Genomic DNA, 23716 nt, shown 5'->3' on the forward strand with positions numbered 1-23716 from the left:
CTGTTGAAGCTGGCGTTGAGAGGCTTCTTCCAAAGCAGCTGTGGACGCCACCTAACCATGAACACCCCAACCCACGTCAAATACAAATGATATATATATAATATACATATCAAACTCAAAAATGATATATTGTGGATTCGGGACACATATTTCCTGCTACTTTGTCGAATCAAATCTCGCCGCCAAAAAAATTGAATCACGAATCGACGACACTATTGGCTACTCCAATTTTGAGCGGATTTGATTGGCTCTTACAGAAAGCACAAGTACATTCAACCAATCAGAACGCCAGCGTGATTCAATTAGACAAACCATGCGAAGTTTGAAAGTTTATCGCCAATTTACTGTATCTCATACCGCTTCCTTCCAAGCCTTAACGGTTGTCCCATGTTCGGCCTGCAACGCAACGAACTTGTCGGCGTCGACAACGGCACTTTGCAGTCGTTCGGTCAGCTCCGAGACCTGCAATTCCAACTCGCGATTGGAATCGCCAAGCTACCAAACAAACCAAGTTCGAGTTCTGGCCTGATTATGATAAAATTGGATTTATTTCTACATCCAGGGCATATATATATATAATATATATACCTCGCCCAAGTGCAAGTTCACTTTGCCCAAGTCGGCGTTGAGTTTGCCGTTGACTTGTTTGAGGTCCACCACTCGTTTCTTGAGCTCTTCGACCTATTAATAGTACTTTACCATGTCGTTCGATGGCTAGTATTACTAATATATGAACGCCTAATACCTCAGTCATCAAGTGAGTGTTCTGGGCACTCGCTTCAATCGTTTTGGCCCGAGCATGCACGAGCTCATCTTTAAGTGTCTTGAGTGCGGACCTATATATATATATATATCTAGTGTTACTACTGAGTTCAAGCAATCAGTGGACAGTAGTACGTGGTGGCAACGTGCTTATCGGTCAAGTCCTCGATTTGCAACTCGTGCTGCACTCGAAGTTGATCTAGCTGACGGCATTGCACTGTCGCCGATTTGTACTTTGCGTCGAGTTCCTAACAGCAGAATTACGCTGCTTTATTGGTCAAACATGAATGGCAACGTGGGTCCAACCTGGACTTGGGAGGTAGCGTCGCCGCAACGCTGGGTGAGCTGCACAACAACAGGACGTCACTACATGCTCCGACGTGCGACTAGTAGCCTACCGCGGACACTTTGTCTTCCATTTCATAGTCCAATTGCTGTTTTTGAAGCAGTAACGACTGGCCGATACGGGCCGCGAGCTGCGTTTCTTCCTGCGACTCCTCGAGCGCTCTGCTTTGCTTTTCCAGCTCGCTGTGCAAGATTTTCACCTAATAGACCATTTCCAGACGCTTTGTATTCATCACACATGCACACACATACCTCTTGCTCCTTTTTCAGCTTGTTCAGCTCCACTGCGCCACCGACGCCTACCGACCACACGCGTCGGTGACTAGCTTTGCTTGCCTATTTATGGGGGTTATCATGCCACGAAGGTGCATGTGCTTCAGTCACCTTGGCTGAAGTGTGTCCAAGGGAGCTCACAACGTCGCTGTCTTCATCTGCATTCAAGTCCATGAGGTGCTTGCTGTTGGCGACAACGAGTCTGTCCACACCTCCTCAAGATTGTCTATATCCGGTAATTCCGGATAGTACAATCTTATTTATAGAATCGGGCCGAAAGATGATTTCGAATTTTTAACATTAACAACCTCGTACATTCTAGCGGATTAATATAGATACCAAATCACGTCGAAATTCTCACTGTACTAATAAGTATTAATAGTAGAACGAACGAACGGCAAATGAATAAATAGATCAAAATTAACGTTATTATTCTATCGAAAAGCACCAACCTGTACGTACACGCCTATGATATTCTAACGTGTGGATGTCGTTGCCTAGCAACTTTGGCTCGTGGGGTACATGTTGCACGCAGGTTTGGACCGGCGAAACGTTAGCAGCACTGGTTTCGGGCCATGTTTCAATTGCGCCAACGCGGACGAGTGTCCGATCACGCGGATGTTTTGGTGGTTTACACACACCAACTGGTCGCCTCGGAGGATTCGGCGTCGGGGTTGGTGGCGCTGGCGGTGCACGGCGCCCTCAGCTTTCACGTCGCTCACTTCGAGATAAAACCTGTAGGCGGGTTGCTTGAGCACGAGACCCAGCGACGCGTCGTCGTCCGTGTACAGCAGGTGGTGCAACGTGTCGTCGTGCTTGGGGTTCCACGACCACCGCTGGACTTCATCGAACCCGCAACACGCGGCTTCGACGTCACTCAGCCGGCCTCCGTGGGCCAACACGTCAGCGTTGTTGCGGGCGTTGGCTCCGGCGCGCTGGAAGCGCAACAGAACTGTTTGGCCGCCACCTTGCAGTTTGGCAGTCCACGTCGAGTGCTTTTGACGGAGCGAGTCGTCTTGGACGTGGGTGAGCCAGTCGCCGACGCAGACGCTGGTGCGGCCGGGGATGGTCTGGCCCACATGAGTATGCAAGTGCACCACCACGGGAACTTGGTTGATCGAGTCCCACTTGAACTCGATGCCGAGCGACGGATGTGCCTTTCGTCCCCACAGCAGTTCGTACTCGTCGCTTTGAAGGGACACTGCGACATGGTGGGGCGACGGCCTCGCGCGTTTGAGCTGCAGCACCACCGGTTTGGGCGCCTGGGCCACGTATCGCATCACCGAAGCGTACGTTGTAGACCCGTGCAGGATGACGGGTACGTTGTTGACTGCCAAGAGGACATCGCCCACGGACACGGCAAAGATGTCGATGCACGTGCTCAGGGTCACGTGGAGGCGCTGGACGACGACTTGGCCTGCGTCCACGTTGAAGTGGATGCCCAGCATCCCGCACTCCCACGCGATCTCGTACGTCGAGTCGTCGTCCATGGACGAAGAGCTCGTGGAGCTTGTGTCTCGAGCAACGTCCCAGTTCGACGTGATGCTGTGTTTCGTTGAGACCAACGTATTTACGTACGGAAGGGGATGGCGAGGAGGGGTGCCGAAGTCGCGGAGGTAGTCGCTGGGACGGGTGGACGACAGCACGGCGGTGGCGGTGGTGGCTGTCGTAAGCTGTCGGGCGTGGCGCACCAAGGCTTGGCGTAGTTGGCATCGACGCACCCACGTTTGCAAGGCTTGGCACGCCACCATAACGCGTTGCTCTTGCCGCGCAGTGTGTTCGGCTGCCTCCATGTAGCGCTTGTGGTGCATCGCATGGCGGTAGCATTTCCACGCCCATGCAATCACACGTTGGGCATGGGCCGCTTGCACGACTCGAACCGTTCGGCGGCGGTGGATAGTGTCCAACATGGCTCGACATACGGTACGAGTCGCCGCTTGGAGGCGGAGGCGGCGGAGGGTTTGGCGGCGGTGGGCTAGCGCAGCGGCAAACCGATGCAGGGTGCGGACGGCTACGCGCACGCGGAGTTCACGCGCTTGGAGGAGGTGGGTCAAGAGCGCATGGTCAAAGTACACCTTGGAGACCCCCACGACGGGGCTAGCAACCCCCCAGTGGCGAAGCATTCGGGCCACATCGTTGCGATCGGTGCTAGTAAAGAGGCACCGGAACTGTTGCAAAAAAAGGGAGTGGGGCATGCGAACAGGGTGACGCAGACGTGTGAGCTCGGTGACTTCCAACAACCCACTGCATCGCAATTGATCCAAGAACCGCGCGTCGTCCACAACGTGCGGCTGTCCAAGGTCGTTGGGCTTGATGCACCGGATAAAGTGCAGCGCGGACGTGTCCAGTTCCCCCAGCAGCGCCTTGAGCTGTCCTTGAAATTTCTGGATGCATGACGTGCTGGCTCTTTCTTTGGCAGATACCCGCCTCGAACTTGGATGGCGAACGTGATGATGATGGGGCGGCGGCGGCGGCTCCTTTGTTGTGTGCAAGAGGTCATGGGACGACAGATTCAGAAACTCGAGCGCTTCGGGGTGCACGTTGTCCTTGTTCTTGTCGCAGAATCCGTCGGTAGAGTATACGACTGGACCGGCGTAATGGCACACGGTGAACTGTCCTTTGCCCAGCTGGGCGCGGGAGCTTGTGAACGGAGACGACAGTTTTCCGTGCATGGTCGCCAGCAGTTGCTTGTCGTTTCCCCGAGGAATCATGCATTGTTCGTCCAAGAGGCTAAACAGGCCATGGGGCCGCGACTCGAACAGTGTCACGCACACGTCGTTGTTGGGGTACGCCACCATCGTCCACGGAATGCCCTCGGCCACGTATTCGCGTTGCTCGAGCTCAAACACGTACTTGGTAAACAATTGCTGCAGCTTTTCGTTGGCGTAATTGATGCACAGCTGCTCGAGCGAGTTGGTGGCAAAGCTTTCAAACCCGAAAATATCCACGACGCCAATCAAGTGCAATGTCGACGTGGTTGGACTTGAAGTCGCGGCGTTGATCCGACCCACGAGCCATTCAAACAACCGCGCGTACATGGACTTGGCCACAACGTCGCGAGAGTGCGCGGCGGCGTCGGGCGACAGGCCCACAGTCACAACGTCCCCCCCAGCTTTGATGCGACGGGTGGTCAGCGCTTCTTGCATGTGGTCGTACGCAATGCCCAACAAGGACGAGCAGAACCGGGTCGTGTCGTCGTCGTAGCTCAAGCGACAACTCGTACCCCCCTGGACAGGAACAAACTCCAAGTTGCCGAGATGCAGCACGGCCGCCACTACCTGCAACACGGACGCAATGTTGTGATTGGACAGCCCAATCGTGGTCATGGCGTGGTGCGTGACTTCAAACTGCGCTGCGTCGTCGACGCCATCGCGACGGCTTCGATGGCCCATGATGGACGATTCGAGGTAGGCAAATGACCGGTCCAGCCCCAAAAGCGACTTGGATGCGGGGGACGCGCACAGCTCGTAAAAAATGTGGTAGTTGCGCTCCCCCACGCCGTGAGAAATCAGCCGCACGCGTTCCAGCAAGTACGTGGCGATGGACGCGCCGACCAACTCGCCCGACGCTGCGTCAAATCCCAACCGAATGAACTTGCCAAAGCGACTGCTGTTGCTGTTCCGCGTCGTCATGGCGTTCCCAAACGCTTCTAAGATGGGCGTCGATTCCAAGATGCGGTCGCGCACGGCGTTGTCAGCACGAGACGAAGACACGGACGCTAAGTACGTCATGATGAGCTTGGTGGTTTCTGTCTTGCCAGCGCCACTTTCTCCGCTCACCAAGATGCTTTGGTTGTGCCGTGTCGAGAGCATCTCGTGGTAGGCTCTGTCCGCAACTTGAAAGACGTGGGGTGCAAGTACACTGTCTCCGTCGCGACGTGTACGTCCAGCATGTATGTACCGTCGCTGGGTAGCGTCATCGTACAGGTCCAGCGACTGGAACGGATTCACGGCGACTAAGATTGTTCCAGCGCGTGTGTAGATCTGATCGTTGCGGTACCGAACTCGAAGAGCGTTGAGAATGGCGGGTTCGTGCAAATGTACCAGCGTCGTGAGGTCGTCGACGCCGCTGCGGTGTTGCTCGACGGGGTTGCATGGATGGATATTGTCCTTTCTGGCAGTCGCGTCCACTTCAACAAGCGCTGGGGTGTCGACGAGGCAACAACTGATCGTTCCATGTTGCGAAATGGACTGTATCACGGCGACATTCCATCGCGCCGCGTGCATGACCCACACGGGCGCTCCTTCCTCCATCATCTCTTGTTGCCGCATGCAACCACTCGTCCACTTGCGTGTAACGCGGTGATGTTCAGTTTCTCCACCCCGCCGTCAATGACCGCAAACAAACCTCCGACAATGAATGATTTGGTAGCCCGTCGGCCAATAAAATGGGGTGTACCGGTCCAAACCCGTGTCAATTAATACTTTCGCGTCACGTGGCATGTGTAACTTTTTACTAAGGCCAGGAATCCGTAGAATTCGTCTGCAATTCAGAAGCTCCACTAAGTAAACCGTCCTAAATAGGCGCTCATTGCCTATTTGAAGGCGGATGCTCAGAATTACACTGGCATGTACATTAAAATCAGACCGAAAGGTTGCACGATTAGATCGCCATCTCAACCTGGTCGACTGTTGCGGAGATTGGGGGGGGATCTTGCTTCATCTCATACTCCTCCTCGTCGCAGCCCACTATTTGACGTTGTGGGAGGTGGCGTCTCGAGCTGGTGCGCGAGGTAGTACGACATGAGAACGTCACGACACGTCAGCGCTCGAAGGCGGCGGCGATCCCCATGTTCCGTCGACACGACGTTCGACGGAGGATGCGCGGCTTCCCTTAAGACGAGGTCGACATTCTGGTACTGCAGGTTATGGGCGTCCACGGTGAACGCTTTCTTGATGGCCTTGGCCGCCGCGGGTCGCCTGTCGGCAACATGCAGCACCATCCCCGTGCAGTACCTACAACACTTATGCGCTACGAGTACACCAAGTTGGAATGTACACACCCAGCAAAAGCGTACTCGGGGCTATGAATGTTGGCCAGTCTACGGATATAAGCCGCCCACAGCGCCATGGCGGCGTCCGTGTCTCCATTGAGGTAATACAGCAGTCCCATGAGAGGCGCGAGGCTGTCGAAGTCCTGCTTGCAGGTCACGGGTCTGCACAGATCCGGCGTATGCTGAACGACCGCCGCCGCCGTAAGCTTGTATCTTTTCACGACCCTTTGTGCAGTTGTCTGAACAAGGTCTGGAAGGAGATTGGCAACACACTGCTCAACAGCAGCAGCTTGGTCCACCAGTCGAAGGGCCATAACTCGGTTGCTGGTCGAAAACACGACACAGATTGCTACATATCGAATGGACGTTGATATTATAGACACTATTAGGTATATATATACATATATACCGTAGCTCAAGAGTCCAATTTGCAGAAATGTTGCCACGTCTGACTGCACTTTGCCCTTTCGCGACTGTTCGAACGTCCACCGTTGCAGTAGAACCTTGAAGACTGTTGCGGCGGTCGGAAAGTCATGACAAACATACACGAGGAACTCGGCGTACTGGATCGCCACTTGGACATCGCGGCCACAAACAGCATCCACATTGGTTATGGCTTTGAGGGAGTGATAAGCCTACGAGAGAATCCAGTGGTTTCGAGTTCGGACAGGATGGAAACTACAACGTTATCGCATATTCGTTTTACCTGAGCGAGGACGGCGTGTGTGCGAGGGATATCCCGCCGCTTCAACAAGTAAAAGTCCGCCATTGCAAAGTACACATCGAGGCTGTGACGTGGGGTTGCGGCATGCTGCAAGGCATGGGCGTACAGCTCTTCCGCCTCATCGTATCGCAGGCGCCGTTCCTCCATGAACACTGCAAAATTGAGCGCATTGGGAACGTACGTGTGGTCGAGGTCGTAGCCTCGTTGAAACCAATGTTCTGCCTGATTGAGATATAGTGTTCAACGCCTGTGACATCGTTGCATATTGTATCTATATATATATAGTAGTAACGTTACTTGATCGTAGTCTTGCTGCTTCTCTGCCAAGAGCGCCAAGTGATGTGTGATCCATGCAGCCTCATCACATACCAGCGCCAAGAGGAGGAGTTCCCGCGCGACCCCAAACTCTCCAAATGCGTCGTCCAACACCTCTGAAAACGCCCCCAACACATGCGCCGCGTCCGATCCTTCCATGTGCGGAAGGACAGTGTCCATCGCAAATGCTATGTGGAGTCGGACCAGCCACTTGTCGTCGGCAACGAGGCTACGACATTAACGTTACCAGCGTCATGACAGAAACAAACAGGTGTGTCACCTGACCGTGTCCATAGATCGGAATCGACCAACGCCCTCAAGTCATGCCGACGCAAAAGGTGGTGCCGTCGCCGCGACATCACGAGCTGAATGTACCGCTTGGATCCAACGCTGTCATGGAGGCCTTGAGACGCGGGTCCGACAACACACCGAGGCGTGGCTAGGCACAGCCGCGACCACAGCGCCAAGTCGGTCGATAGACGGCGCCATGCGACACACACGCACTCGGCCCTTCCAAGGGAAGTCGCATCTAAGAACGGCAAGAGCTCGCCGACCAGGTGGTCGTTACCCCACACTTGGCCGACAGGATTTGCCATGATGATCTGTTCGTAAGAATAACGTTAGACGGTTTTGATTCGTTGAAATACTGTATCTAGGAACTGTGCAACATTATTAACCACATCGCCTTCCATACCATAACGACTCGGACAAATATTTGCTTGATATGTGCTTCGGACACGCACTTAACCGAATTTACGCATTAAATGCGAATAGTTGTACCACAGGCCTTGTCCGGGTAGCGGCACGGCCTGCGGCCTACCTGCCGCTTTTCCCGACAAGAGGAATCGATTGGACATTCGGTGAAGTGCACGATTGGGGCTCACTCCTCGCCAAGGCACCGCCTGCACAAAATTATACTCACGACCTCCGCTACGCTGCGGTGCGCACAATTTTGTGGGCGGATGCTCTGTCGTCGCTCGCTACTGAAAAGCTGATCGTTCTTATGCGGGTGTATACAATACACAAGTATGTCCGAGCATATTCCGTTCGGACACTTTCATTCGGACAAAATATGTTCCCCTTAAGTCCAATACAAATGCCAAGTATGTCCGACTGAAATTGTCCGCAAAGTGATCATAATCACCCATATTACTCCGGAGTAAAAAAAACACAACAATACATAGTATTAACATCGATAGATTTGGCGAATCAGCACAAAAGTCCAAATTTTGAGTAAAAGAACAGTAGTACAAACTATTAATAGTAGTACTCCGTATACTTGAATTATTAATAATAGTATTACTTGAAGTACTTCGAAGTAATAGTATATATTGCTTCAAATCTATTAATATTGCATTTCATATTTGCCTGGAGTGGAATGTGCTCAACAACGAGGGTAGAAACAACACTTACTGATCCATCAAACACGTACTAACGTTACTACGTTCAACCAAGTGCAAAGTCAAGGCCGGTATAAATTACATGGTGAATTAATGTGATGCGCTGGCTCGATGCACACTGTAGCCAGTGGTGTTGGTCGACGGTGGCGGCGGCTGCGACGAACCCTTCTGGAACGTGAGCACGAGGGGCTTTGGCGCGGTCTTGAGGATATGCATCGCCCGCTGGAACCCGAGGTCGCGGATATCGTCGTGGTTGACGTACAGCATCAGGTCCCCCTTGGACACTTGGTGGCGCTGCCGAGCCGCGTACGCCGCGCCTTCGTCCTTGACTTGCACCACCTCAATGTAGTTTTCCAGGCGGGGCGCAATCACCAGCCCCAACGGACCGTCGTCAGCTTGCCACGTAATAGAGTACTGGGTCGGCACTGTCATCACGGACACGTTGCTGCCGCGGAAACTGCTGCTGCTGCCCACGCTGCCTGCAAAGCTCATGGTTTCCGCTAAACTCTTAGTGGACGAATAGTCAGTATAACTAGTGCGGTGGCTGCGGGGTACGGGTTCCGAACCAGGCTCGAGGCGGCGAAAGCGCAGCACACAGGGCTTGGGCTCTTGGGTGAGCATGCGGTTCACTTCGACCTGCGACTTTTGGAGGGTGGGTTTGTCGTTGATGTGCGTGAGGAGGTCGCCACTGCGTACTTGAGCAGTGGGGACGAAAACCTGGCTCAGCACGTTGCTCACGAACGGCATCTGGTGGTCCATAGACATGCGAAAACTCACTTTGAGCGGTTCGTTCTTGCCCCAGAGCACTTCAAACTCGTTGTCGGCCAACTCGTGTGCGGTTTCGTGGCCGTTGCGCTGGAACACCATCACCACTGGTTTGGGGATGCTGCCGAGGTACTCGAGCGTCTGCCGCAGCGTTTCATGCCCCCCCAGCCGCTTGGCTCCCACTTGGAGCAGCAGGTCGTGTACGCGAACGTTGCGGATATCGCGGCACTGGCTCAGGTGCACGTGGATGCGGCGCACGACGGGAAGGCCACTCACGTCGTCCTTGCCAAAGTACAGCCCCAGCATCCCTTGCTCCCACTTGACCTCGTACTCTTCTTCGTCGTCGTCAAACTGTTCGAACGAGATCTGCGGGTTGAAATACGATGATCGACCACGACCCGAAGGTGGATTTGTGGCCACCACGGGGACAACTGGCGGCGATGCCGACGGCTCGTCCTCTTTCGAAGGGATGGCCATGGCGGCGGCGGCGGCAGCACTTGCCTGAGCGCGTTCTTCTTTCTCGTCGTCGTCTTGTTTCTGCTTGGCTGCGAGCGCGTCTGCTTCCCGTTGCTTGGCCACTAATAACGCTGCAGTAGCAGTAGCTGCCGCTTGAAGATCCCGTTCGATTTGGGCTTGTTTTTCTTGAGCAAGTTTCTGGCGAACGAGTTCTTCAGCCTGTTCCTGTTGGCGGCGGCGCTCGGCGGCCCGCAGCCGCAGGAGCATTTTCTTGGCGAGGAACCGCCGAATAAGCGACTGGACGACCACAACCCGCGCCGTTTCGCGCTTGACCCAACGCCGGACCAGCGTGCCCCGCGCCATCTTTTGAATCGTGACGACGGACCGCGCCAGCCGCCGGTCGGACTCGCGGTTGAGGGTCTCGTAGGCGGAAAACACAAGAAAGACCTTGGACAATCCGACTTGGATGGGGGGGCGGGGGTCGGCTGGGTCGACGAGGTGGAACGTGTTGACCAAGAACGGCACCATCATCGTGGGCGGCAGCTTCATGGGACACAGCACGCGGTACCGCCACTGAAACGAGGCGTGGGGAAATCGGATCGGGTACCCCGTGCGGGAAATCTGGGCGGCTTGGACGACGCCGCTGCAGCGCAGTTGCTCTAGAACGCGCGGGTGGTCGTACGCGAGGGGCGTGAGCTCGTCGTTTGGTTTGATGCACCGGATAAAGTGCAAAGACGTGGCCTGCAACACCTCGAGCATGTTGCCCATCTGGCGCTGGAATTTCATCACCACGGACGAGCTCATGATGCCCGACGACCGCCGCGGACGGTTCGGATTCACCGCCGAGGGTGTGTCCTCCACCACCTGCAGCATAAAGTAGTCTTGAAATATACCGTTCACAAACGTATCCGCCGAGCTCGAGAGCAGCTGAATCGCTTCGTCGTGGATGTGATCCTTGTTCTTATCGCAGAATCCGTCCACAGTGTACACTACCGGCGCCGCGTAGTGCAGTACGCTAAAGAGGTGCCGACCTTGCTGGAGTTTCGTAGCCGTGAAGCTCGGGTGGATGGCAAATGCATTATAGTATGACCGAACGAGGGCGGCGTCCGTGCCCGTAGCTAAGATACACTGCTGGTCCAGCAGTTTGAATAGACCGTTGCGAGACTCAAACAGGTTGAGGACGAGTTGGTTGGTGGGGAAGGCAATATCTGTCCATGGAATCTGCTCGGCCTTGTACTCGTCTTGCTCCATCTCAAACACGTACTTGGTAAACAGTTGCTGGAGTTTTTCGTTGGCAAAGTTGATGCACAGCTGCTCGAGGCTGTTGACGGGGAAGATCTCAAACCCAAAGATGTCGACAATGCCAATGAACCGAAGCGTCGGGTCCACATCGGGCACGCTCGTGTCTTCGTAGTTCATCGAGTCATTGATGCGGTCCACGAGCCACTCAAACAGCCGACCGTAGATCGTCTTTGCCAGCACTTCCTTGCAATCGTCCGCCTTCTTGACGTCTAGGGACGCCGTCACCGTCTCCCGGCCAGTCTTGATTGCCCTCGTGCACAAGCTCTTCTCTAGGCTGTCAATGGTTACGCCGAGGAGGTTGCACAAATGAGTGGTGGCGGGTGATCCCCCCACAAGGCGACTCGCGTTGTTTTCGTGGCCTGGCACAGCTTCAAACTTCAAATTTCCCAAGTGAAGCACGGCCGCCACGAGGTGCATAACCGCCGTCTGCTCGTCGTCGCTCATACCGATCGTAGTCATGGCATGGGTGGTCTTTGTGAACTGGTCGGCGTCGTCCACGCCATCATGCCGGTCATAGCACCCGCTTTGGTTCAAGTACTTGAAATCGGCCAACGCGGTGAGCCCTAAATCTGCGACAAGGTCCGGCGCGCCCCCACGCACCAGTTCGTAAAAGATGTGGTAGTTGCGCTCGCCTTTGGCCTGCGACACGAGCCGGACGCGCTCGAGGAGGTAGGTTGACATGGACGCGCCCAGCAGCACGCCCGACGTGTTGAATCCGAGCCGGATAAACTTGCCGAACCGACTGCTGTTGTTGTTGCGGTTCGTCCGGGCGTTCCCAAACGCTTCCAGAATCGGGTTCGACTCGAGCACGCGATTCCGCACCGCGTCGTGGTCCACGGACGTGTCGTGCGTGGCCTCTGCCGACACGGACGCCAAGTACTCCATAACGATCTTGGTCGTCTCCGTCTTGCCCGCGCCCGACTCACCGCTCACGAGGATGCTTTGGTTTGGCAGCGCGTCGTCGGCCGAGGTCGGCCGGCTGGACGTTCGCATGTCCCGGTACGATTTGTCCGCGACCGTGTACACGTGCGGTGGCATCTTGCCCAGCTTTTCGCCCGCGGCGACTCGATCGCCATGAGCAATGTACGCGTCCTTGGTCGCTGAAGCGTACAGCGGCAATCGCTCGAACGGGTTCAACGCGACGAGGATGGACCCCGTGGTTGTGTAGATCTGGTTTTCCTGGAACCGCAGCTCCAGTGTCCTCTGAATGGACTCTTCGTCGAGATGTACCAGCGCCGTCAAGTCATTGACGTTTTCGACTGCAGGTGACATGAGATCGATCGACTAACTACACCTGCTCTGATCAATCGGCTGCCAAATGTGTAATGAATGTCATAGGGAGGAAAACGGCGACCCGATACCAGGGCGCCCATGTGCAAACTCGAAATATATACGAATTATTGGTCGGTTTTTTGTAGTTTTCAGGTACTATTCGTATAGTATAGTACGTCGGTCGATCAAGTACTTTCTACTGTTACGAGAAAGTTGCGTGTTGTTCCTATTGATACTAATAATGTGCACTTTAAAAGTTGGTTGTACAAGTTTCACACACACCACACTGTAAATCGCATCGTGCATTGAGAGGAAATTGGCACCCCGGGGTGCGAATTACTACGTAGTATTTTAACTTGACTGTGAATCTAAACGGCTGTTGCAATCTGCAATGGCCATGAAGGACAAGGAGTATAACGATGCGCAGCGCTGCATTACGGGTGCTTAAAGTTAGTTGGATCAAGCGATTACGTGATACTGCCGTAGTATTGTTCTACAGACGCTGGCTGCAGTTCTACGAACTACTACAGTAGTACGTACTAGTAGTACTATAATATTAATAGTATTTTTGAAGTACTACGTATTATGTTGGTTTGCTTGTACCGGTAGGGTATTTTCACAATCTGACAACAGCAAAATTCAACCAATCACACGCCAAAACTAAACTCATCGAAAAATGTCTTTAATAAGTGTGAGATTAATGACTGCTCACGCGATGGGTGATATGGGTACAGTATGGTCGAAGATGATTAGATATAATTCAAATTTTCTCAGAAATATATCTGACCTGTATACAACACATTTGTCTTTTTCATAGTAGTAATTGTTGGCTAGTGGGAAGCGTATAGGGTCTCAAAGGCCCCGGTTTCAATAATACTACCAGTACCAGGTAGCATTGTCGATTTTCTTCAAATTTCCCAATTTTGCATGGTTCGTTCAATCGAGCACAAATAGAGCCGAGACATCTGATTGGCCATTATCTACTTCGCCCTTTCACTCGAAAATAGATTGTAGCCAATCATCGACAAGTAATTTCGGATTGACCAATGGGAGAGATTGGTGCTCGATTCGCTCGGCGAGATTCGATTGAACGGGGTCCGGAAATTCATACCGAATCTCCAATACCTCCGGCCGGAAATATACCAGTCATTTCATTGTTGAAGGTTTTTGCAGAATTTACCCCAGAATAAATTATATTATAGAGACAAAAGATGTGTATCCGGATATCTGTCACGATTTGATACTGATTATAGTATACACTTGCAGTAATTAATATTCTGTACAAAACGTAGTTAAAATTGTTGCTGACTATTGGTTGATGCAGGTAGAATGCATGTAAGCCACCAACACTCATAGAGTAGAACCCCATTTATCCATTAGCGTATTCATCGTTAAGGTATTATATTCCAACAACAAGCATACTTAGGGCAAAAACAGATAACACCATCAAACAAAACACCAATTTTATCAATTTTCACCAAATGGCTGGTTTATTTCCGGCCGGAGGTAGTATTAATATTGTGGATTCGATACGAATTTCCAGTCCCCGTCGAATCGAATCTCACCGCCGAATCGAATCTCGCCGCCGAATCGAATCTCGAATCGACGCTATTGGCTAATCCATTTTTGAGTGGATTCAACCATTCAGAACTCCGGCGTGATTCAATAGTGAGTCGACAAACCACGCGAATTTTGGAAGTTTATAGTGAATTCACAACATCTTTTTCTTTTCTTTTTTCCACATTGACCAAGCCTTATAGTAGCGAGCGACGACAGAGCATCCGCCCACAAATTGCGCGCACCGCAGCGTAGCGGAGGTCGTGCGTATAATTTTGTGCAGGGCAGTGCCTTGGCGAGGAGTGAGCCCCAATCGTGCACTTCACCGAATGTCCAATCGATTCCTCGGCAGGTAGGCCGTAGGCCGTGCCGCTACCTGGACGAGGCGTGTTCTACGACGAAGTAGTGTACTTTTACTTGTTTGTATTGAGGCAAAACATATGAACGATTGAATTATAACCAATCAGAATTGAAAGCACCCAAATCACCGCTGTCGTGTGAGCAGTCTATTACAGTAAAGGCTCTACACGTGTACTCACTGACAAACGATGTGACGATAGCCTGTAATTGAACAACTGTAACAGACACGAAAGCTTGCGCCTCCAGTTCATCTCGTGCGGCCCACTAGCTATTACTATACTGGTCCTGTAGCCTTGACAATGATTGCTGTACAATACACTCCTCTTCATACTTGATCGCATCGTCCATTGCCAAGTGTATGAGATCGTAGCAGGTGAGTACTACCTACTGATTGTCCGGCTACGATGATACAAGTATTAATAATGTGGTTATCACAAATTACTATACAGTACAGTAATACATACTATTAATAGTAGTACTTCGTAAGTAAGTAACGTTAGAGTTTGCCTGCGAAATTCATTTTGAAGATGCATGCATGGGAACTTCGTTGCCACCGTCTGCCACAACATTGACGACTTACAAGGGCCATCCATATCCACGATGATGCCCGTTTGCTCACTGGGTCGGCGAGTACACTCGAACGAAACGCTGCTCCAAGACAACATTACATTGTGTTGTTATTGTACTCTAACCGTTATGACAGGGGAGCCCCCGCGGTCGATTACGCGAGCAGGTCGCCTAAGCTGTGGGACATCATGAGCTAATCAGTGGAGGCTTACTGTTCCTGGAGTCCGATTCCTTCAATCTCGTGTGCACGTTACGTATAGTATGCGGCAATGCCAGGAATATGGACAACCTTTGGTCAAAATCTCATCATTTACAATCCCACAACATTCCTGAACCACCAATCAAAATGTCGGATTTGGTTGAGGGCCAATCAGGCTCGATAGTTTGGGCAATCGATGGTTCCATTTAGGGCTACGTTGTCGAATATCCCTAGATAGAAAGTACCTTGATCTTTGTATGTGAGAGATTTCGACTCCTCGTCATTACAATATGCCAACCAGGTCCAAGTCGACAACGACCGTGGAGGACCTCACCCTCCTCGTGACGTTGGATGAGGTCACGATCCTCAAGGCTCTCCAAGCTCGATTCACGCAGAACTTCATCTACACCAGTGCTGGCGCCATCTTGCTGGCCATCAACCCGCTCCGTCCCCTTGATCACCTCTACACTGACGCCGTGAAGGACGCGTACATCGAGCATGGCAACCTTGTCATGATGGGAGAAAAGAATGTTCCAAAGGTTCCTCCGCATGCATATGCCGTGGCCGACACGGCGTTCCGTGACATGAACCGGGACATGTGGGTTCGGCCCAAACCGTCGGCGGTGTTCCATGCCGCAGAGCCCGATGACGCACCCATGGTATCGTCGAACCAAAGCATCCTCGTGAGCGGGGAGAGCGGCGCCGGTAAGACAGAGACGGCCAAGATTATCATGCATTACCTTGGGTCGGTATCGTCCATGGCCACGGCCCACGACGGACACGCACAGGATCGCATCCGCCGTCGCGTGCTCGACTCGAATCCGATTCTCGAAGCGTTTGGCAATGCCAAGACGATGCGCAACAACAACAGCAGTCGGTTCGGCAAGTTCATTCGACTCGGGTTTGAGCCCGACGGGTCTCTCTTGGGGGCGTCCATCCTCACGTACCTCCTGGAGCGTGTCCGGCTCGTGTCGCAAGGACCTGGCGAGCGCAACTACCACATATTTTACGAACTTCTGGCCGGCGCGACGGCCGATGAGGCTGCCACGTATGGCCTCGCCGCACCAGAATCATTTCGTTACCTGAACCAGTCGGGCTGCATGTGTCGACAAGACGGGGTCGAGGACGCCGCCAGCTACCGCGACACCGTGCACGCCATGGCGACGTTGGGCATGGACGACGACGAGCAAAGGGATGTGTTGCAGCTCGTCGCCGCCATTTTGCACCTCGGCAACGTCGACTTTGACGCCGGCGACGGCGGGGGAAGTGTCGTGTCGGCTGCCTCGAGCACTGCTCTGGCCATGGCGAGTCGGCTGCTGGGAGTCGACCAACCAACTCTGGCACAAAGTCTGACGACCAAGGCGATTCTCGCCGGCGGAGACCAAGTTACAGTGCTCCTAAGCCCAGACAAGGCCATCGTGACCCGCGACGGCGTGGCCAAGACGCTGTACGCGGAGCTGTTTGATTGGCTCGTGGCGCGCATCAACACATCCATCGAGTACGCGCCCCGGGACACCACCGACCGGTTCATTGGCATTGTGGACATTTTTGGGTTTGAAATCTTTGCGACCAACTCGCTGGAACAGCTGTGCATCAACTATGCGAATGAAAAGCTCCAGCAACTGTTTGCGTCGTTTGTGTTTGACATGGAGCAACGCGAGTACGTCCAAGAAGCCATCGAGTGGTCGTTCATGTCGTACCCCAACAACGACCTGTGTGTGACACTGTTTGAATCGCGTCCGTGGGGCCTGCTGCCATTGTTGGACGAAGAGTCGCGGCTTCCCACGGGCAACGACGCGCACTTGATTCAGAGTTTCTATACTGCGTTCAGTGATCATGCCCACTTTACCGTATCGCAGCTGCAAAAGAAGATCTTGCAGTTTCAAATCGTGCATTATGCTGGCGCCGTCACCTACGTTGGCGACGGCTTTTGCGATAAAAACAAAGACCACGCACAGGCCCACGCACTGGGGTTCCTCGCGTCGTCGTGTATCGACTTGTATCGATCAGTGTTTGGCGTCACCTCCCGACCAGCGCCGTCGTCGTCAAAACCCCCCCAAGCCACCACGGTTGTGCACAAATTCAAATCGCAACTCGCCAACCTCTTGGCGTTGCTGCACACGACGAAGCCCCACTTCATTCGGTGCGTGAAACCCAACGACATGATGAGCCCCGACGTGTTTGACGAGCCCCGCGTTGCCGAGCAACTCCGGTGCTCGGGGGTGCTCGAAGCCGCCAAGATCTCCCGCACGGGGTACCCCCTTCGGTTCTCGCATGCGGCGTTCGTCCACTCGTACATATGTCTGTGTCCTGGCGTCCGGCTGCCCCCGACAGATAACCTCCGCGCCACGGCGCACGAGATCATCCAGGCCTTGGAAACCGGCGCGTTCATGCAGCCAGTCCAGCCGCCAGTCGTCCTCGCAACAGAACCTGGCCGGCCGTCGTTCCAACTGGGACTTACCAAGGTGTTTATGGTGTTGTCCGTGTACGAACAACTCAATTCGATCCGGGAGTCGCTGTTTGGGGACCGAGTGCTCGACATGCAGCGGATGATTCGCGGGTGGCTCGCGCGGGTGCAGTACCGGCGGTGCCGCGCCGCCATCCTGACCATCCAATCGACGTTCCGGATGGTCCGGATTCGACGGGCGTTCGTCCAGCTCCGGCACGCGATGGTGCTCGTGCAAAAGGTCGTGAGGGGGTACCTCGTCCGCATCCGGATATGGCACGTCGCCGCCGTCCGCATCCAGACGGTGCTGCGGATGCACATTGCCCGACGGGTGGTCAACCATAGACGCGTGCATCGCGCCATGCGGCCCGTCGTGTCGGAGCTCACAAGTGTATTGGAGTACTCGAAGCAGTTTGAGATGCAAAACTCGCCAGACACAGGGGGAAGGAGGACAGTTCACATGGACGAGTTCAGTGACGAAGATGAGTCTGAGGATGATGGCATTGTAGTTGGTGACAGCGACTACGGATGGATGGGGCGAAATGGGCGGCAAAGTTCGTCGGCCAATGCCGCCGTTGCTTACGAAGTGGCTGTGGAACGTAGCCACCAGCTCGGCGTGTGCTTTGAGCGCCGCGACGACGATGGGTTGTTTGTCGTGCACAGCGTTCACCCGACGCTCAGCCAGTGCGTGGACATTCAATCGATCGAGAGAGGAGATATCCTTGTCGCAATTAACAATCAGCCCCCGCTTGTCCAGTCGACGCTGGACTTGCAGGGCCCCCACGGCACTTTGCACTTTCTCCCGCCCGTGCCGTTGCTCACAACGTTTCGGTTCGACAAACCTCGAACTCGATCATCCGGAGCCACTCCGCCGTCGGTCTCGTCCAACGCAAAGGCCGTGGAAGTGCTGTGGCTGGCAAGTATGACGCTGGGCGTGACCCTTCGCATGCACCCGACGCTCAAAGTGCCGCAAGTGGGCCAGATCAGCCACTACGACAACCCCGGCATGATCAACCTCCACGAAGGAGACGTCTTGATCGCGCTTAACGGACTCGACATCCGCCGCGTGGAGTTTAGCATAGCGCTGGGCCTGCTTAAGGACGCCGCGAGGCCGCTCGTGCTCACGTTCGAATCCGTAGTGGACACGTACGAGACGTCCACATTGACCTTGCTGGACGGATCGTTTTTGTATCATGTGGTGTGGGACGCCGGGAAGCTGGGACTAGCGCTGTCGCAGACCCCCACGGGTCTGTACCCCAAGGTTGTGCGGGTCAACCAGCCAGGCACGAACGTGTTGACGAAGCGGCAGATGCTGGGCGACATCAGAGTGTCCCGAGGTGACAAACTCGTCAAAGTAAACCATCAAAGCGTGCGGGAACTGGCGTACTCGGAGCTTCTCCATCAACTGCGACACGGGCCAAAGCCGGTGATTCTCACATTTCAAAAACGGAAGCGACCTAAACTGCCAATGACCGGCATTAGATGAGACTGAATATAGACATAACGTTATGGGTACTGTAGAGTATGGTTATCGTGTGTGTGTACTGTTGACGGTGATTACATGTAGTACGTACTCGAGTTACTGAGCTAGACAAGCTCGATTGATGGCGTCTGCATCACGAATGTTACGAATAGTACTTCAACTTGCCCCTTTCTCTGTCACGTGTCCTTTCGTGTGTAACTTGTATCTTGGTCACTGGTATCCGGATATTGTAGACCCCCCCACTCCATTTCAGGGTTTGTTTCGATGGGGCCCCCCTATAGTAATTGTTTTCAAAATCGCAGATGCCGTGTGACAACAGCAAACTCGCTCACTCTGCCGCTGCCGACTTGTGCGTAGCGCGTGGTCATGCAGGTCGGAGCGCATGTATGGGTGTACCTTGAAGGAACGTGGCTCGAGGGCCAAGTGCTTCACGTCAAGGATTCGTGTATCCAGTGCTCAGTCGAATCGAACGACATGGCGGTCATCGTCGATGCCGAACCGTCGGCTGTCTACCCTTGCCACCACCCCGACGACGCAAACGATGCGGTCGTGGACGACCTGGCGTCGTTGGTGCATTTGCATGAACCTGCCATTCTGCACGCTCTCGCCCTGCGCTATGCCAGCAATCTCGTATATACCCGCACAGGTTCCATTCTCGTGGCCGTGAATCCTTGCCACCCGCTGCCGCACCTGTATTCTTCCGCCGTCCAAGCCACGTACGCATCGCCACCGTCATTGCCGTTGCCGCCACATGTGTACGAAGTGGCTGAGCGAGCGTATCGAGCCATGCGAGCGCACGAAGAACCCCACAACATCCTTGTGAGTGGCGAGTCGGGGGCCGGAAAGACCGAGACAACCAAGATCCTCCTGACCTACCTCGCGTCCATCTCCACGCCAGCCGCCGCCGACACTAGCGCACAGGACAACTCGGTCATTCGGCATCGCGTGCTGGAATCCAATCCGATTCTCGAAGCGTTTGGGAATGCCAAGACCACGCGCAACAACAACAGCAGTCGGTTCGGCAAGTTCATTCGACTTGGCTTCCATCCGATCTCCGGCGCCATGTCTGGCGCGTCCATCTCAACGTACCTCCTCGAACGTGTCCGGCTCATCTCGCAAGCCAAAGGCGAGCGCAACTTTCACATCTTCTACGAACTCGTCCGTGGGGCGTCGGCCGCGCACCGCGCCGCGTTTCACCTGGACGACGCTCCAGTCCACTCGTTCCATTACCTCCATCAAAGTGGATGTGACACGCGGACTGACGGCGTCGATGACGTGGCACAATACCAGCGCACGCTGCACGCCATGGCCACCGTCGGGCTGACGCCACTGGACCAGACCCACGTGCTACAGCTCGTGGCGGCCGTCTTGCATTTGGGCAACGTCAAGTTTGTGAAAAAGGGGCAGGACGGGTCCCGTGTCGCCGACGGGTGTGCGTCGGCTGCGTTCGTGTGCAAGTTGCTCGGCATCGGCAGCCACGACTTTGAAGCATCCCTGTGCACGCGCGAAATCATCGCTGGGTTTGAACCTGTGGTGACCTTGGTCAGCGTAGACCGAGCTATTCATGCTAGGGATATGCTCGCCAAGGCCATCTATGCCCGCGTGTTTGAGCACTTGGTGTGTCGGATCAACGCTTCCATGTCTGCTCTACCCTCTTATTCCGATCAAACCATCCCCCCAGCCAGTACTACTAGTAGTAGTACTAGCAGTACCCACATTGGCATTGTCGACATTTTCGGGTTTGAGAGCTTCGACACGTCCAACTCGCTTGAGCAATTGTGCATCAACTATGCCAACGAAAAGCTCCAGCAATTGTTTGGCCGGTTTGTGTTTGGGATGGAACAACGTACGTACGAAGCTGAGGGCGTGACGTGGCCATTTGGGGAGTGGCCCACGACGAATGAAGCATGCTTGGACCTGCTCGAGGCGCGACCGTGTGGGTTGTTTGCATTGCTGGACGAACAGTCGCGGCTGTCCAAGGGATCAGACCGAACCCTCGCCACCAAGTTGTATGAGACGCTGCGCAGCAACGCCGGCCATTTCACCGCGTCCAAGCTGGACCAAGCGCACGGCGCGTTTACAATTGTCCATTACGCTGGCGCTGTCACGTATTCCACGCGAGGGTTCTGCGCCAAGAACAAGGACTCGGTGCCCCATGAAGCGTTGGTGGCCCTCACCGCGTCGTCGATCGACTTTGTCGCAGATTTGTTTGACGACTGGCACCCCCACGACCCCCCGTCTGCCTCGTCGTCCAACACCCCTTTGACAAACAACAACAGTGGCAGCAATAGCCGCAGCTTCACTGGCGGCCGGTGGTCCACCCCACCCCCGTCGACTTCGTTCATGCGGTCAAGTCTTGGAAGTCGGCCGCCGTCGTCGTTGTTGAGGTCGTCTGTGTCGTTAACCACAAACAACATCATGGCGGCGACGGTGGTGCTGACGTTCAAAATGCAGCTCAGCTCCCTCCTCGCGACCCTCAATGCCTCCCATCTCCACTTTGTCCGGTGCATCAAGCCCAACGACGCCATGACCCCCCACTCATTCGATGCGAAGCGGGTCCTCCACCAACTGCGATGCTGCGGCCTCGTGTCTGTCGCCCACATTGCGCGCGCGGGGTTTCCCGTCCGCGTGCCCCATGCGTCGTATGTGACAACGTACGGCCCGCTAGTCCGGTGGAAGAAGGCTCGATCCCATAAGCACCACCCAGACATTAACAAACAAGACGACGGGGCGGCTGTGGACGCGTTCGTGGTCGCGGCTTGCGGCCCCAGCCACATCCTTCGAGGCCGAACCATTGTGTTTCTCACGCATCTTGCACTGCAAACGCTGGAAGCCGCCGTCGTGACGTGTCGCCATGATGCCGCCACCGTCTTGCAAGCCAATGCGAGAGCGCACCTGGCTCGCTCGTCGTTTAGGAACAAGCGGCGCGCCACCGTAGCCATGCAGTCGGTTGTGCGCATGTGGACAGCCAGACAGCACCTCCGTCGACAAACAGATGCCATCCGGATGATTCAACAAGGATTTAGACGGCTCCGTGTCACTTGGACGGCCAGAATCGAGAGGCAAGTGGCGTGGCAGCGCCGCCACGCCGCCGCCCGTGCGATCCAACGTCGCGTTCGTCAGCATCAAGCAGATGTCGCTGCGTGGCGCCTTGCCATCATGATGCAACCTCGAGAAGACATCCAGCCTATCACCAACATCACCACCCCCCCCCCATTCACGCCACTCGTGCTAGACGACTATCCAGGACAACTGTCGTCCCCCGAAGATGAAGAACCAGAGACCGAAGTGCACAGTGAACACGACGTCAATGTTGGTGGTGGTGGTATCGTGCCCCGCGAGAGCTGCCTCAGCGACGACAGTGCCGACGACCTGCTGCTCCGACTCGTCGTCAACCCCCCTCACCTCAAACGTGACCCGACGTATGTATTAGAGTGGACGGACGGCGTGCTCGGTCTGTCCTTTGACGTGAGCTTCTCGACGCCCGTGGTCCGCCGTGTGCACGCCAGCTTAAGCGACGTCGCCGGCCTCGACGCCGTCCATCAAGGCGACCGGCTCATCGCGATCAACAACCACAACATCCGGCCCCAGGACAACCTCACGGCGCTGCTGCTCGACATGGCACCGCCCGTGCGTCTCCTCTTTGCACCATGGACCGGCCCCGTGCCTGCGTTCTCGTCGGACATGGTGACCATCGGCCTCGCGCGCATCGTGCGACCGCGGACGTCGTCCATCCTGCAGCCGTCGCAGTTTGAAGTGCTCGTGGAAACGGCCACGTTTGCGTGGTCTCCGTACAAGACGGCGTGTGCCATGGTGCCCATGGTGCATTCGTTTGAGGGTGACATGGGGGCGAACACTGGACTCGCGAAACTTCAGCCCAGCGACGTGCTCATGCAAGTCGGCGCGGTTCTAACCTCGGACATCTCGTACGAAGAAGCCCTCCAGCGCGTGCTCGATGCACCACGACCTGTCGTTTTGCGGTTTCAAGTAGGTTCGCGGCAACCTCAAGCGGGACCAGACCAAGTCGTCATGGCATGGAGCGAAGGTTCCCTGGGGGTCGAGTGGGCGAGAGATGCGTTGTTCCTTCGAGGGTTGGAAATCCAAAGGATTCACAGCCATGGTCTTGTCGCCCAGCAGCCAGGACTACGTGTCGGGGATGTCTTAGTCCAAATCAACCACCTCGACACTGCCGACCTTGGTCCGGACGACGCGATGAAGCTATTGATGCAACACCATCCATCGTCGCTACAACTCACCTTTCACCAAACACCTGCTTGGTTGCGACATACCAAGACCGTAGCGCGAGCGATCGTACATGTCTCGTCCCTCCTTCAGGACGCCTGGGTTGTCTACGAAGTCTGGCGCGCCATCGCCGCGTTCGCACTCTTCTGCGCCATCTACTGGACCGATGAGATCTTATTCTTTCCCATACGGTTCCTTTAATTTAACCACTCAAATGTAACGCGTTTTTTATTTTTATTCTTCGAACTTCGGTTT

General features: G+C 54.7%; 6 protein-coding genes across 23 annotated transcripts; all 6 read right to left on the minus strand.

Moving 5' to 3' along the window:
* Nucleotides 1-335: 335 nt before the first annotated feature.
* H257_10893 lies at nt 336-1590 on the minus strand. 2 transcript variants are annotated; one of them, XM_009837623.1, is made up of 8 exons: nt 1492-1590; nt 1360-1443; nt 1161-1307; nt 1069-1107; nt 913-1010; nt 746-836; nt 589-681; nt 336-495 (listed from the first exon to the last, which is right to left on the minus strand). In XM_009837623.1, exons 1-8 carry the CDS (start codon nt 1552-1554, stop codon nt 352-354), a joined length of 759 nt encoding a protein of 252 aa, XP_009835925.1. In that variant the 5' UTR covers nt 1555-1590; the 3' UTR covers nt 336-351. The 2 variants fall into 2 exon arrangements, with proteins under 2 accessions (XP_009835925.1, XP_009835924.1); XM_009837622.1 differs by having other exon boundaries at nt 898-1010.
* A 187-nt stretch (nt 1591-1777) lies between these two features.
* H257_10894 (hypothetical protein) lies at nt 1778-5681 on the minus strand. Its single transcript, XM_009837624.1, has one exon. The coding sequence runs from the start codon at nt 5649-5651 to the stop codon at nt 1878-1880; it is 3774 nt and encodes a 1257-aa protein (XP_009835926.1). The 5' UTR covers nt 5652-5681; the 3' UTR covers nt 1778-1877.
* A 244-nt stretch (nt 5682-5925) lies between these two features.
* H257_10895 (hypothetical protein) lies at nt 5926-8052 on the minus strand. 6 transcript variants are annotated; one of them, XM_009837626.1, is made up of 6 exons: nt 7698-8052; nt 7395-7641; nt 7080-7319; nt 6783-7008; nt 6383-6722; nt 5926-6335 (listed from the first exon to the last, which is right to left on the minus strand). In XM_009837626.1, the coding sequence occupies exons 1-6, from the start codon at nt 8006-8008 to the stop codon at nt 6044-6046; spliced, it is 1656 nt and encodes a 551-aa protein (XP_009835928.1). In that variant the 5' UTR covers nt 8009-8052; the 3' UTR covers nt 5926-6043. The 6 variants fall into 6 exon arrangements, with proteins under 6 accessions (XP_009835928.1, XP_009835930.1, XP_009835927.1 ...); XM_009837628.1 differs by having other exon boundaries at nt 5926-6722; XM_009837625.1 differs by having other exon boundaries at nt 6383-7008.
* Nucleotides 8053-8867: 815 nt separating this feature from the next.
* H257_10896 (hypothetical protein) lies at nt 8868-12648 on the minus strand. The gene has a single exon (XM_009837631.1). The coding sequence runs from the start codon at nt 12605-12607 to the stop codon at nt 8903-8905; it is 3705 nt and encodes a 1234-aa protein (XP_009835933.1). The 5' UTR covers nt 12608-12648; the 3' UTR covers nt 8868-8902.
* Nucleotides 12649-16156: 3508 nt separating this feature from the next.
* Nucleotides 16157-20246, minus strand: H257_10897 (hypothetical protein). 9 transcript variants are annotated; one of them, XM_009837637.1, is made up of 4 exons: nt 19616-20246; nt 19311-19494; nt 16373-19193; nt 16195-16284 (listed from the first exon to the last, which is right to left on the minus strand). In XM_009837637.1, the coding sequence occupies exon 3, from the start codon at nt 18097-18099 to the stop codon at nt 17203-17205; it is 897 nt and encodes a 298-aa protein (XP_009835939.1). In that variant the 5' UTR covers nt 18100-19193; nt 19311-19494; nt 19616-20246; the 3' UTR covers nt 16195-16284; nt 16373-17202. The 9 variants fall into 9 exon arrangements, with proteins under 9 accessions (XP_009835942.1, XP_009835941.1, XP_009835937.1 ...); XM_009837640.1 differs by having other exon boundaries at nt 16157-19193; XM_009837639.1 differs by having other exon boundaries at nt 16157-19198.
* Nucleotides 20247-21000: 754 nt separating this feature from the next.
* On the minus strand, nt 21001-23686 carry H257_10898 (hypothetical protein). 4 transcript variants are annotated; one of them, XM_009837643.1, is made up of 3 exons: nt 23509-23682; nt 23414-23464; nt 21001-23362 (listed from the first exon to the last, which is right to left on the minus strand). In XM_009837643.1, the coding sequence occupies exon 3, from the start codon at nt 22219-22221 to the stop codon at nt 21310-21312; it is 912 nt and encodes a 303-aa protein (XP_009835945.1). In that variant the 5' UTR covers nt 22222-23362; nt 23414-23464; nt 23509-23682; the 3' UTR covers nt 21001-21309. The 4 variants fall into 4 exon arrangements, with proteins under 4 accessions (XP_009835945.1, XP_009835943.1, XP_009835946.1 ...); XM_009837641.1 differs by having other exon boundaries at nt 21001-23464; nt 23509-23686; XM_009837644.1 differs by lacking the exon at nt 23414-23464 and having other exon boundaries at nt 23476-23686.
* Nucleotides 23687-23716: the final 30 nt, after the last annotated feature.

Source organism: Aphanomyces astaci, assembly GCF_000520075.1.
Source record: "Aphanomyces astaci strain APO3 unplaced genomic scaffold supercont1.30, whole genome shotgun sequence".
Classification (NCBI taxonomy): Eukaryota; Oomycota; class Saprolegniomycetes; order Saprolegniales; family Verrucalvaceae; genus Aphanomyces; species Aphanomyces astaci.

Excerpts from the sequence above, each read along its gene's own strand:
- H257_10893 (XM_009837622.1), bottom strand. The coding sequence starts at position 1,554 with ATGGACTTGAATGCAGATGAAGACAGCGACGTTGTGAGCTCCCTTGGA. Across the intron at positions 1,308-1,359 it reads AGCTGAAAAAGGAGCAAGAG|GTGAAAATCTTGCACAGCGA; the intron begins GTATGTGTGTGC and ends ATGGTCTATTAG. Across the intron at positions 1,011-1,068 it reads ACGCTACCTCCCAAGTCCAG|GAACTCGACGCAAAGTACAA; the intron begins GTTGGACCCACG and ends TTCTGCTGTTAG.
- H257_10894 (XM_009837624.1), bottom strand. The coding sequence starts at position 5,651 with ATGCGGCAACAAGAGATGATGGAGGAAGGAGCGCCCGTGTGGGTCATG.
- H257_10895 (XM_009837625.1), bottom strand. The coding sequence starts at position 8,008 with ATGGCAAATCCTGTCGGCCAAGTGTGGGGTAACGACCACCTGGTCGGC. Across the intron at positions 7,320-7,394 it reads AGCAGCAAGACTACGATCAA|GCAGAACATTGGTTTCAACG; the intron begins GTAACGTTACTA and ends TATCTCAATCAG. Across the intron at positions 6,336-6,382 it reads CCCGAGTACGCTTTTGCTGG|GTACTGCACGGGGATGGTGC; the intron begins GTGTGTACATTC and ends TAAGTGTTGTAG.
- H257_10896 (XM_009837631.1), bottom strand. The coding sequence starts at position 12,607 with ATGTCACCTGCAGTCGAAAACGTCAATGACTTGACGGCGCTGGTACAT.
- H257_10897 (XM_009837640.1), bottom strand. The coding sequence starts at position 18,099 with ATGGCGCGATGCACGCGTCTATGGTTGACCACCCGTCGGGCAATGTGC.
- H257_10898 (XM_009837641.1), bottom strand. The coding sequence starts at position 22,221 with ATGGCATCTGTTTGTCGACGGAGGTGCTGTCTGGCTGTCCACATGCGC.